Source organism: Ornithorhynchus anatinus, chromosome 18 (assembly GCF_004115215.2).
Source record: "Ornithorhynchus anatinus isolate Pmale09 chromosome 18, mOrnAna1.pri.v4, whole genome shotgun sequence".
Lineage (NCBI taxonomy): Eukaryota > Metazoa > Chordata > Mammalia > Monotremata > Ornithorhynchidae > Ornithorhynchus > Ornithorhynchus anatinus.
This window is the reverse complement of record NC_041745.1, coordinates 18,243,257-18,256,967: the sequence shown is the minus strand read 5'-3', so window position 1 is coordinate 18,256,967 and position 13,711 is coordinate 18,243,257. Positions and strand designations below refer to the sequence as shown.

At 50.1% G+C, this 13,711-nt stretch overlaps 1 protein-coding gene across 4 annotated transcripts in view; it reads left to right on the top strand.

The window, feature by feature from the left end:
* The first annotated feature begins 4,893 nt into the window (after nucleotides 1-4,893).
* The window catches only part of SIGLEC1 (sialic acid binding Ig like lectin 1), a 31,256-nt gene continuing 22,438 nt past the window's right edge, over nucleotides 4,894-13,711 (top strand). For all 4 annotated transcript variants that reach the window (XR_003753411.2, XM_029046569.2, XM_029046567.2 and 1 more), the window contains exons 1-6: nucleotides 4,894-5,020; nucleotides 7,902-7,996; nucleotides 8,699-9,064; nucleotides 9,182-9,466; nucleotides 12,532-12,798; nucleotides 13,369-13,623. Coding sequence is in view for 3 of the 4 variants with exons in the window: in XM_029046569.2 (XP_028902402.1) it covers nucleotides 7,951-7,996; nucleotides 8,699-9,064; nucleotides 9,182-9,466; nucleotides 12,532-12,798; nucleotides 13,369-13,623 (1,219 nt within the window). In the remaining variant the exon portion in view is untranslated. The remainder of the gene's footprint in view (nucleotides 5,021-7,901; nucleotides 7,997-8,698; nucleotides 9,065-9,181; nucleotides 9,467-12,531; nucleotides 12,799-13,368; nucleotides 13,624-13,711) is intronic.

Below are 13,711 nucleotides of genomic sequence, written 5' to 3'. Positions count from 1 at the left end.
CTTGACTCCACTCTTTCATTCAACCCATATATCTAATCCATCACCAAATTCTGTTGGTCTCACCTTCACGACATTGCTAAAGTCCGCCCTTTTCTCTCCATCCAAACTGTTACCACATTAGTATAATCACTCATTCATTCATTAATTCAATCATATTTATTGAGCACTTACTGTGTGCAGAGCAGTGTACTAAGCACTTGGAAAGTACAATTTGGCAACAGATACAATCCCTACCCAATGAGCTCACAGTCTAGAAGGGGGAAGACAGACAATAAAACAAAACAAAGCAAGTGGATAGGCAGCAATAGCATCAATGTAAATAAATAGAATTATAGATATATACACATCATTAATAAAATAAATAAAATAATTAATATGTACATATATACACAAGTGCTGCAGGGCAGGGAGGGGGGTTAGAGCGGAGGGAGGGAGTACGGGTGATGGGAAGGGAAGGAGGAGCAGAGGAAAAGGGGAGCTCAGTCTGGAAAGGCCTTCTGTAGGAGGTGAGCTTTCAGTAGGGCTTTGAAGTGGGGGAGTGTGTTAGTTTGGCGGATGTGAGGAGGGAAGTCATTCCAGGCCAGAGGTAGACGGCGGGACAGGCAAGAATGAGACATAGCGAGGGGGTTAGTAGCGGAGGAGAGGAGTGTGAGGGCTGTGCTGTAGAAGGCGAGAAGGGAAGTGAGGTAGGAGGGGGCAAGGTGATGGAGAGCTTTGAAGCTAATAGTCAGGAGTTTTTGCTTGATTCTAACCCACTTAGATTACTACATCACCCTCTTTTCTGTCCTCCCAACTTCCTGCCTCTCTGTGCCAAGGTGGACCTGGGCACCGGCTACCCAAAGGTCAAAATGCCATCAGTGATGTAACCTCTCTGGCCAGAGGAGGCAGGACGGGAAGATAGGTGTCCCTCACCTCCGTGCCCACCCAATAAGGTATGGAAGGGAAGGGAGCGGAAGGGGGCGGAGATTGAACAGGAAGGAAGTGGGGACCACCCAAACCAAAGGTAATAAATACCTGTTGCCTCTGGTGCTCGGGTCTCTTTGGGAAGACCACAGCGGTAGCAACGGCCACCCACGTGTCTCTCCCTGTCCCGAGCACCAGACGCCATTCTGCCACCAGGAACAATGCACAGAGACAGGAGTCGTGGGATGGGTGAGTGTAACACATAACTGGGTTAAATACATAAGTGGGTAATGTATGAGTGTAACGCATATGTGAGCTTAGTGTATAAGCGGGCAATGTATAAGTGAGTATAATGCACATGTGAGTTTAGTGCGTAAGTGGGTAGCGTACAAGCGAGTGTAACGCGCAAGTGAGTTTAACGCACGAGTGTGTAACACATAAGTAAGTCTAAGGCCTAAATGGGGTCGGCGCATAAATAGATTGAACGCTTAAGTGGATTCCTCCCAAGTGGGTGCGCACATGGTGGGAACTAGCCGCCTCACCACGTTGTGAGTAAACCATTAACGAGCTCTTCCTGGGCGGGCCCTGGTGTCCGCCCACACTCGAGTAACATACTAGTGTAATCCTCCCATCAGGGAAGCTTTAACACCAAATTCCTCCCAAAGGGGAAGCTTTAACACCATATTTCCCCCAAAAGGGAAGGCCGACTGTCGCGTCTAAATAATTAATTAATTCAATCCGCCCCGCGGAATAAATTCTATACAAAACTCAGGTTTTCCATCTCCAGCCTCTCTCTCTCTCTCTCTCTCTCTCTCTCTCTCTCTCTCTCCCGCGCCGATTCCGAAAGAACCTGTCCCCGGCGACGGGTGACACTCTCCCCACTCTAGTCCATATTTTTTCCGCTGCCTGGATTATCTTTCTTCAGAAACGTTCAGGGAATATCACCCTATCCTCCCCTTCTAGACTGTGAACCTGCTATGGGAAGGGATTGTCTCTGTTACTGATTTATACTTTCCAAGCACTTAGTACAGTGCTCTACAGAAGGTGCTCAATAAATACGATTGAATTGAGTTGATTGAATTGAAATGAATCCTCAGAAATCTCCAGTGGTTGCCTATCCACTGCTGTATCAAACAAAAACTCCTCACCACTGACTTTAAAGCACTCTGTCACCTTGCACCCTAACACCTCATCTCACTTCCCTCCTTCTACAACCCAGTCCACTAACCTTCTCACTGTGTCTCCATCTCTCCTGTCTCACCACCAACCCCTGGCCCATGTCCCATCTCTGGCCTGGAATGCCTTTTCTCCTTAAATCCACCAATCACTCTCCCCTCCTTCAAAGCCTTACTGATGGTACATCTCCTCCAAGAGGCCTTCCCAGATTAAGCCTTACTTTTTCTCATCTCCCACTCCCTTCTGCATCATCTGACTTACTCCCTTTGCTCTTCCCCCCTCTCCCAGCCCCAAAGCACTTATGTATATATCTGTAATTTTATTCATTCATATTGATGTCTGTTTACTTGAATTGATGTCTGTCTTCCCCCCTCTAGTCTGTGAGCTCGTTGTGGGCAGGGATTGTCTCTATTTCTATATTGTACTTTCCCAAGCACTTAGCACAGTGATCTGTACACAGTAAGCGCTCAGTAAACATGATTGAATGAATAAATGAATGCGGTGTGTGTTCATTCATTCAATAGTATTTACTGAGTGCTTACTATGTGCAGAGCACTGTACTAAGCGCTAGGAATAGACAGTTCGGCAACAGATAGAGACAATCTCTGCCATTGACGGGTTTACAGTCTAATTGGGGGGATATGGGAAGATAGAACAGAAGCTCATAAAGAAGAACAGGAATTATGAGGGTTCTACTCTGCCTTGACAACTAGTCAAGGCTAATACAGATTTGGGGTGGGGGAGGTGGGGTTCAGAAGGGCCAGGAGGCTTTCAGGGGATAGGTGTAGTGGGATTCAGAAGGATCAGGTGGGGTTCAGAGATATCAACTGGGGTTGAGGAGATCAGGTACAGTGGAGTTTAGGGGAATAGGATGGATTTCAGAAAAACTAGATGGGGTTTGGGGGGTTAGGTTCAGTGAGGTTTTTGGGGGACCAGAGGACTGCATGTGCAGCTAAGAGGTCTAGGTGGGGTTTAGGTTGACCAGATGGGGTTCATGGGGATCAGATAGGGTTCACGGGGACCCAGCAGGTTAAGGAGGTACAAGCAGGATTTAGGGGAATCAGTTGGAATTCAGGGCGATCAGGCATAGCGGAGTTTAGGGTGATCAGGTGGGGATCAAAGAGATCAGGTGGGGCTCAGGAGGGCCAGGTGGGGTTGAAAGGGACCAGAAAAAGATTTAGGGGGATCTGACAGTGTTCAGAGGGTGCAGGCAGGGTTCAGGGGAGCTAAAAAGCATTCAGGGAAGAGTAGGAGTTCAGGGGAACTAAAAAAGTGTTCAGGGGGACCAGGTTGGATTCAGGGGATCCCAGGTGGTGCTTGAGGGAACAGGTGGTATTCATGGGGGCCTAGATTGTTCAGGGGGACCCAGGTAGGGTTCAGAGGGATCCATCAGAGGTCAGGGGTGCCAGACGGGGGTTTTGGTCTGGGAGGTGTAGGGAGAAAAGTTTCACTTCAGCTTCTCAGTTCATCTGAACCCTGATAGAACATCTACTTGCTGATGGAGGAGGAAGGAAGTGGGGAAGAGAAGGGGAAGAAGGGAGAGGCAGAGATGGACACTGGGAGCCATAGAGCCCACCCCTCCCACAGACTGGAATGGTGGCTGTGTCATTAACTCCTCACATTCAGGGAAAAAATCCATCTGAGCTGGGAAACCCAGGGGATCAAAGCAACATTCTGTTGAAGAGGGATGGGTTTTCTAATGAAGATTAACAACTCACTTCCTCCAGGAAGCATTCCCAGATTAGCCCACTCCTAGCATACATGTATATCTCTCTAATAATGTTAATAATAATAATGATAGAATAATAATTATGGCATTTATCAATTCTTTTACTCTGTGCCAAATTCTGGGGTAGATATAAGATAATCAGGTTGGAGACATGGAGCTCACAGCCTAAGGGGGAGGGAGAGCAGGTATTTAATCCCCATTTAGCAGATGAGGAAACTGAGGCCCCGAAAATTTAAGTGACTTGCCCAAGATCAACCAGCAGACAAGTGGTGGAGTCAGGATTAGAACTCAGATTGTCTAAATCCCAAATCTCAACTTTCCATTAGGCCACCCTACTTCCTCCCTATAAATGCAGTTGACTGACTGATATACTAAATGCTTGGGAGAGTGCAGCGAGAAACAGTAGTAGGTCCAGAAGGGTTTGGATAGATACATGCATGAATGGTCCATGCTGAGTTACTGGGAGAACAGCCAAGGATGGAGAAAGGAGAGTCAAGCGTCTGTGCTGGGTCACTGGAGAGGCAGTCAGGAATGGAGAAAGGCAGGGGTGCTGAATGGTCCAACTATGACCATGAAGAGGGATGTCCAGAAGGGCAACCAAAATCTGGTTCTTCTAAGCATCCTGGTGCCCATGCTGAAGACAGAGACCTGGATTGGACAGGCTGAGGGGCTGAGTCTAGGGAGGGCACTGAGAGGTCTGATGACCACATCTGTCCAGTCCAACTTGCTAAGTCACACCTCAATAGAGCTGTACAGTTCCAGAGTTTACAGCCCCCCAGAGATTCCTGCCTCTGACTTCTCTGACCCCTGACCCCTCCTTAGAGATAACCCCCTGGCCCAGCCTGTGCAACCTAGGGGTCGATTGGATTGAGGTCAAGTCCCCCAGGGCTCAGCCCCTGCCCACATGGACTTCATTGCCCTCCAGGCCACCTCTATCTATGAAACTCACTGGCCACCCCCATCACTAACTCAAGCCATTTCTGGACCGTTGACTCTGTGCAAGGCCGGGCTGGGGGAGGGGGGCGGGGAAGTTTTGGTTCTGGAAAAAGAGGAAGCAGCAGCAGCTGCCAGCAGTGCCTTCAGTGTCTCCTCCAAGAGTCAGAAGACAGCAGAGAAACAGTTTCCATCCACCTCTGACATCTTCTTTCTTCTCCTCCTTCTTCTTCCTAGTCCTCTTCCAGGCTCCAGCTCCTCCCCAGGCACGCTGAGCAGGTATGAGTTTTTACTCCTTTGGGAATCTTATCCCTACTTTGGGAGAGATGAGGGGAGGGGGAAGGGTTAGGGGACACAGGCAGGGTCCAAGATCCAGTCAATGGGTGCCACAGGGGCTAGTGGGAAAAGCAGCGTGGCTCAGTGGAAAGATCCCGGGCTTGGGAGTCAGAAGTCCTGGGTTCAAAAACCGGCCCTGCCACTTGACAGCTGTGTGACTCTGGGCAAGTCACTTAACTTCTCTGTGCCTCAGTTACCTCATCTGTAAAATGGGGATTAACTGTGAGCCTCGCGTGGGACAACCTGATTACCCTGTATCTATCCCAGCGCTTAGAACAGTGCTCTGCACATAATAAGAGCTTAACAAATACCAACATTATTATTAGTTGTCCTGCTGGGATGGTGCCTTTTTTGAAAGGTCTGGTTCCACCTTCGTCCTCAGTTTCCCCCTCTGCAAAATCCCCCTCCTCTAAGTACTCCCTTTAAAATTCTAAGAATGGGATGAGAAGTGGGTTGAAGAGTAGAGAGCACAACTAACTGAGCTGGAAGTCTGGACTTCCCAGATTCTAGGTCTGATTATGTCCCAGTTCATGCTATGTGGCCTTGGAAACATTACTCCCCCTCTCTGGGATTCATGTTTTTCATCTGTTCAGTGGGGAGAATCATCCTTGTCCCTCCTTGGCTCCTGCCTATAGAGCTGGGCAGGTGAGGAATGCAAGCATTAACATGTAAGCTTTCTGGGAAACTGTGGTTGTGAGCTCCCTGAGGGCTCCCTGGACAATTGATTGATTGATTGAAAGAAAAACCCTTAGGTCCATTCAAGGTTCAACATTAAGGGCCATATATCCATTGGTGTAGAGGTCCTGGCTGTTTTCCATTTCCCCTGAGGACAAAGGAAAAGGAAATTTGTTTTCAGTGCAGCAGAGGGGATATGGATTAGACTAGAGGAAAGTCCTCCAGGGGATCGAGGGTGATAAAACACACCAACAGGTTACACAGGGAGATCCAAGAGAGATTATGTGATATGTCCAAGACCATGCAGTGACGCTGGGGCTGGGGTTGAATGGGCCTTGGTGGGGACCCCGGTCCCCACCTCCCAGTCTGGAATTCTGGCACCTGGGGATCTGGTTCCCTAGAGCCAGCTCCACCTACTTGGCCACCCTGACTTTGTTCTGGTTATGAAAGAGCGGTGGGAAGGCCTGTGGAGGGAAATTGAAACTGGACTGTGGAGGCGGCAGAAGGCAGAAATGAAACTGATCAAGAGCAGAGGGCTGCTTGATCCCAGTCCCTTCCCCAGCATCCTGTTCTGCTGTGCCCACCTGAGGGTGGGGGGCCACCAGCAAGACCCTTTGCTGCTGGGCCCCAGGGTGCCTGGACTGGTCACAACTCTGCTTGGGTGCCCGACCTGGACACCTGCTGGTCCAAGACTCCTCCCTCCCCCCCACACCACCTTGTGTCCTGGAAGAGGGGCTGCATTGCCCCAGAGAATAGTTGGTGAGGATGAAAGATTCTGGCTCAACTAGCCTCAAGCCAAGAGATACCTTGGGGGTGGAGTCCTTCAAGGAAGGGGCCATTAGCACTGTATTGGGTGGTGGCCTGAGCATGGGGTTGGGCACTGAAGCTGCTAGGCAGCTTTGGGAAAGGAAGAGAGGAACCAGCCAGGCTGAGACTCCATTTTCCACGAGCCCCCGGCCCTCTTCTCAGCCCTCATCTTCCCTTGCCAGCACCCTCACCCCTCACCATTCATTCATTCAGTTGTATTTATTGAGCACTTACTGTATGCAGAGCACTGTACTAAGCGCTTGGAAAGTACAATTTGGCAACAGATAGAGACAATCCCTACCCAACAACGGACTCAGAGTCTAGAACGGGGAAACAGACAACAAAACAAAAGAAGTAGACAGGCATTAATAGCATCAAAGTGGGATCTTCTCGCCCCTGCACCCCCCCCACCTTAGCAGAGGGCAAAGGAGGAGGGTTGGGAGGAGGAGGGGGAAGATGGGGGGGTGGTGCATGAGAGGAAGTAGAGCTGATGCCCCTGCATAGCCTAGGGGAGGGACATCAAAGTAGAACCCTATACTTGGACCCTGGAATCTTAGGGACTGGCTCAGATTCTTCATCTGACTGAAGAGTGTTTCCTTGCTCTTATTCTTATTCCCAGCCACAAGTTGCCACCACCCCTGCCCTCCCCACCCCCTACCATGCTCCCTCCTTCCCCCTGCCTCCTGGGGTTTCAGATCTTTTAGGAGTAGTGTGGCCTAGTGGAAAAAAAGCACAGAACTGGGAGTCAGAGCTCTTGGTTCCAATCCCAGCTCTTCCACTTGCCTGCTGTAAGAACTTGTACAAGTCTTTGACTTCTCTGTACCTCAGTTTCCTCATCTGTAAAATGGGGGTAAGATAGTTGTCTCTCCCTTATAGTGTGAACCCTATGTGGGAGAGATACTATGTCCAACTTGATTATCTTCTATCTACACAGCAGTTGACACAGAGTAAGCACTTAACAAATAGTACAGTGATTATTAGGTGGCCAATGTCCATTTCTGCTGGAGGGTAAGGGGTGCTAGGATCAGCGTAGTCAGAAGGGGTCTAGATTACTTTTCTAGACTGTAAGCTCACTGTGGGCAGGGTCTGTTATAATGTACTCTCCCAAATGTGTAGTGCAGGGCTCTAGACTCAGTAAGCGATAAATAAATACGATTGTCTGACTGACTGACTGACTGACTGACTGACTGACTGACTGGACCCTCTCCCAGAAGAAGCCCTGCAGCCTGCCTGACCTGCTCAGGCCAGGAGCAAGGGCCTGGCAGGGAGGGGTGGCCAGTCCTGAAGCTTTCTGGAGACGGGAGGGGTCTAGGACAGCCGGTCACCTATCTGCTCTTTCCAGTTCTCACAACTGCTGCTCCAGTGGATTCTGCTTGGTTCCAGTTGGTGCCATGTTATTCCTGCTTCTCTTCTGCCTCATTTCCTGCGTGTCCCCAGGTAAGGTTACTCCAGGACCTCTGGGTCTTGACCACCAGATATACAGCCATTCCTACCCCAGGCCTCTCTTCCCCACTCACTGGTGGTGCTCCACAAACTAGGGGACCCAGAGGTATAGGAGGGGGAAGAGAGGGTCAGCCTACCAGAAGGAACCTGATCTGAAAGTGGTTCTCTCTGGAAACAGGGCTGGGAGTCACCAGCCTTCACCATAGTGATCACCCAGATCTATCTGGCAATGGCAAAGGCAGAAAGATGTAAGCTTCAATCAATTGAAAAACAACCCCCAGGATTTAGCGAGTTCAACCCCACTCCTCATCCTTCCATTTCTCTCCTTCATGTCTTCAGCTTCTCCCAAGCCCAAACTACTACTACCCTCATCCCCAACTCCAGCTTCTCCAGAGAGGCCTGGAAATATCCTAAGTTATGGCTGTTTGGAAGGAGGAGAGACTTTTGTTTGGACTTTTGGAGAGAGGAATGGGAATGGCATTCTAGGCAGAGGGAAGAAGGGCAGGGGGAGTGCTGAGCATGGGGGACAGTGAGGACACTGGGGCATACTGAGTAGGTGGTGCAGGGTAGAGTCCCTGGAAAGAAATGGAGCCTGAAGTTACTGGAGATATGGAGGGTCAATCTACAGTGGAGCTGACCTCACTTCTCCCCTCTCTCTATCTGCCTCTTCATTTCTCAATGTCTCTCGGTCTCCAGACCTGGGGTCCTGGGGGGTGACATGCCCCAGGCAGCTGCAAGCTGTCCAGGGCTCCTGCCTGGTCATCCCCTGCTCCTTCACCTTCCCCAGTAACATCAACATCCCTGACAGCGGCATCACCCTTATCTGGTACCATGGCTACACATCAGCAAATCCTCTGGTGGTCTACCATTCAACCCAGCCAGAGCTAGTGGACGGGCGCTTCCGGGGCAGGGCATTTCTGCAGGGTGACGTCAAGAAGCAGACCTGTACCCTTCTCCTGAGGGACTTGACCCCAGCTGACGACGGCCTCTACAACTTCCGCTTTGAGATCAGCGAGGGGAACCGCTGGTCTGACATGCAAGGCTCGGCTGTTACTGTGACCGGTGAGGGGTGGCTGGCTAGGGCTGGGGGCTGAGGACAGAGTCTTTGGGGATGGGTGGAGGAAGGATGGAAATGGGGCCCCTGGGGAGGTGCCTCAGCCTGCTCCCCTCTCCCTGCAGAGCACCCAGACCCACCTGTGATTGCCTCCATGACTGAGCTCCGAGAGGACACCAAGACCATCTTCAACTGTTCCACAAAATATGGGTGCCCGGAGGGCATAGTGCTTTCCTGGCAGGGACAGGACCCCGCCCGCTCAGAGACTGTGCAGCTGGAGAAGGATGGCATCTCCCAGGGGCTGAGCCTTCAGGTTGACCTGTCCTGGAAGGATCATGGCCGGAGGCTGACCTGCCACCTCTCAGTTGGGCAGCAGCAAGTCCAGGGGGAGATTACCCTCAAGGTGAAATGTGAGTGAGGTGGCCAGTGGCCCCCCTTCTCCCAGCCCCTCCATCACCCCATATCCTGAGTCTTGCAGCAGAATGTTGCTACAACATGGTGGTCTGGTCTCCCCACTCAGCCTTCATGCCTTAATAGCTCAGTGCCTTGATTTACCTCACCCCCCACCTCACATCTGTGCTTCCTCCACCTCCCTCAGCTTTATTCTCTTCTGCTTCCCAATTATCATAGCCTCCCTGTCCCCTTCTCTCAGCAATCTTGGTCCGCTCAAGAGGGCCTCCTCTAGAAAGCCTTCCCTGATTGACCTTGCCCACTTCTCCTACTCCATCCCATCCTGTCATGGCTGTCTGTTTGTGCTTGTGAGAAAGGACTGTGTGCATCCCCAGAGTGGAGGGACCATGTCCAATGTCTCTCCTCAATTGGTCGAAGTTTCCCCTAAGGGAGAGGACAATATATGTCAATTCATTCATTCATTCAATCGTATTTATTGAGTGCTTACTATGTGCAGAGCACTGTACTAAGCACTTGGAATGTACAGTTTGGCAACAGATAGAGACAATCCCTGCCCAACAATGGGCTCACAGTCTAAATAATAATGATGGTATTTAAGTGCTTACTATGTGCCAAGCACTGTTCTAAGCACCGGGGTCGATATTAGGTAACAGGCTGTTTCATGTGGGGCTCACAGTCTCATTCCCCATTTTACAGATTAGGCAACTGAGGCACAGAGAAGCTTGCCTAAAATCACAGAGCTGACAAGTGGCGGAGCTAGGACTAGAACCCATGACCTCTGATTCCCAAGTCTGTGCTCTGTACATTAAGCCACTCTGCAATTAATTAATCAATCAGTCATATTTATTGAGCACTTACTATATGCAGAAGTAGTGTGGACTGGTGGATACAGCACAGGCGTGGGAGTCTGAATGATTTGGGCTCTCATCCTGGTGGTTCTACTACATGTCTGTTTTGACCTTGGAGAAGTTGCTTCACTTCTCTGTGCCTCATTTACTTCATCTGTAAAATGGGAATTAAAACTGTGAGCCCCATGTGGGACAGGGACTGTGTCCAATCTGATTATCTTGTATCTACCCCAGTGCATAGTAGTGCCTGGCACATAGTAAGTGCTTAATAAATAACATAAAAACAAAACAAAACAGAGTTTTTTACTAAGCGCTTGGGAGAGTACAATACAACAGAATTAGCAGACGTTCCCTGCTCATAATAAATTTACAGACTAAAGGGACTGTAAACTGTCCCATCTCCTCTGTTGGTCAGAGGCTCTCCTGAAGATGGGGACCATGTCTGTCCCATGTCCCAAATTCATGGTGGTTTGGAAGGAGGAGAGAGACAGGAGTCAGGGGAAGAGGAGGGGGAAGGGTGTTCCAGGCTGGGGGAAGGAAGAGGTGGTAGAGCTCACCTTGAGGGACAGCAAGTTGGCAGCAAAAAATAGTGGTAATAGTGGTATTTATTTAGTGCTTACTGTAGGCAAAGTACTGTATTAAGGCATTGGGCATTAATACATGCCTGAGAATTGGACACAGTCCCTGGCACTTAAAAGACTCATGATCTGACAGACATCATCATGCAAAGAGAAGATCTCTGTATGTTCAAGAGGAGCTTGGCTCAATTCACAGCCAAGAATCCATAATGGATAACTAGAGGGAGAGGCAGAGCATATTAGATAGTTCATTAAGATGACTGCCCATCACAGTCCTGTCAAGCCCCTTCCAGACAAGCATCTGAGCAGGTTGGACCATGGTATGACCCAGTAAGGTTGTTCCTTCTGTTTGTAGTGGTGAAGGAGATGTTTAAAAAGGAATATATCCAGGACCACAGTCAGAGATAAGAAAGCACAAAGTAAACACACAAGCACCCACACACAAGCCTGTGAACACACGCATGTATGCGCACACACACAAGCACGCACACACAAGCACACACATACACGTATGCACTTGCAGCAATATCATCAGAAAATATTATTTGGGGCAGTGCCAATAAAGATTAAGAAAGGTAAAAATCCTTTTCTGAGCAACTTCTACTGTGTAGCACATCTGTACTTTGGCACTCAGCTCTGAATCAGTTGCTCACATGGCCATGCTGAAGTCTAGCTAAGACTCAGCTTTTCATTATATATGCCCACTCACACATGCATAAATGCCGATTAAAAAGTACCTTTCGAACTACAAGGCCCAGAGAGTCAATCAACCTACTCTATTTATTGATCGCTTACTATGTTCAGAGAACACTGTATTAAGTGCTTTGGGGAGTGCAATATAACTTCATACAACAGAACTTTTCCTTTAGGACATTGTTTGACAAACCAAACTGTGTTAACATCTAGGGAGCTTACTCTTTTGGTGTGGTGAAAGCACAGAAGAGAGAAATAAAGAACTACCACCATTCCAGAAAGTGGTGGTAAGAATTTAAGTTTAATAATAATTGTGGTTTGTGTTCAGTGTTTACTTTGTGCCAATCACCATGCTATGCACTGTACAGATGCAAGTCAACCAAGTCTGACACAGTCCCTGTCCTACAAGAGGGAGGCAGAACAGGTTTTGCATCCCATTTTATGTAGGAGGAAACTAAGGCACAGAGAAGATATTTAAAAGTTTAAAAGAAGTTTAAAAAGGCAGTTTAGCTTGTGGTCTGCAGGGAGCTTGTGGGCAGGAGAGAGTCCGTCCAATGAGGTTGGACGTGCAGTGGCGAAAGGTCTGCCCCGTCTCTCCTACTGTCCTGGGGAGCTGTGAATGGGGAGATCAATCAATCAGGCACCCAATCAGTAGCATTTATTGAATGCTTACAGTATTTATTGAATGGTTACTGTATGCAGAGCACTGTACTGAGGTCATGGGAGAGTACAATGTAATAGAGTTGGGGGACACAGTCCCCACCTCAAGGAGCTTACAGTCTAGTGGGGGAACATGTCTGCTCTCTAGCAGGGACTCCCCCCACCCGACCCAGTGTCTGCTCCATGGCTCTGCCCTGTTCCCTCTCCGCACTGGAACAGTTGAGCTCATGGCAGGGCTCCCATGTGCCCCTCAGCTACCAACCACTTTCCCCTTTCCCTTCTCAGATGCCCCCAAGAAGGTGTCAGTGACCATAGACCCCTCCCGACGGAACATCCATTTGGGAGACCTGGTCTCACTGACCTGTGCCGTCAGCAGCAGCCAACCTGATGCCACCGTCTTCCGCTGGTTCAAGGATGGCGCCCCCTACCCCGGCACCCGATCTGTCCTGTCTCTCCCCAGTGCCTCTCGGAAGGACTACGGTCTCTATTACTGTGAGGCTGAGAACCCCATGGGCAAGGGAGTGGCAGCCCCAGTGACCCTTTACATCTTCTGTAAGTACAGGGCATGTGTTGGAAGGACCCAGCTGTGGCACCAGGGGAGGGCCATGGGGGGAGAAGTCAAAGAGGTGGGTGGGTGTGGGAAGGGGCTGGCTTGTGGCAGCTTTGGCTGGTTATGGCATGCCTCCCCATCCCCTGTTCCAAGCACTGCTATGTGCTGGCTAAACAGCTGCCATGCTCCATCCCAGAAACAGCTGTCACTTCTTCTGGCTGACACCTTAGATCTGATCAGGCCAGGGGCTTTCCTTGAGGTCTGGGGCCGGGTGGGGGAAAGACAGCTGAGGAGCCAGGACCTAGAAGAGTATCCTAAGAAGGAGTGCCAGGGGGATCCCAGGTCCCAGGCCTGCCAGCCAAACCCAGTCTGATTGTTGCTTCCACACTGAGGAGGCAGAAAAAGGTTCTGATCCAGTGCTGTTCCATGGGATTTGAGTCAAATCTGGTCTGAGTTGACTAGGACCCACCCTGGTGGTCCACAGATTCGGGCCACAGTTTTGACAGTCACTGGGGGGCAGGGCAGAGAACAGGCAGCCCCTGGCATTGGCCACTGTGCCTATCCTTCTCCAGCTGCAGAGATCCAGGTCAGCCCAGCCAACGAGATCCGGGAAGGGCAGAGGGTGACACTGACCTGCAGTGTCCCAGAGGCGGCCCGGCAGGAGATCCACTATGCCTGGTACAAGAACAACATCTGGATTAAGGAAGGGACAGCCCAAACCCTCACCTTCCATGAGGCATCCAGTGCTGACACTGGCTTCTACTTCTGCAAGGTCCAAAATGACAAGGGCAGAGAGCAGTCCCCTCCCATCAGCCTGCTGGTGACCTGTGAGTCTATCCGTCTTCCCTTCTGTTTATCCCTCCCACCCTGCATAGCTATCCTGGGTCTTCCCTGCAGATATGGAAGGAAATAGGC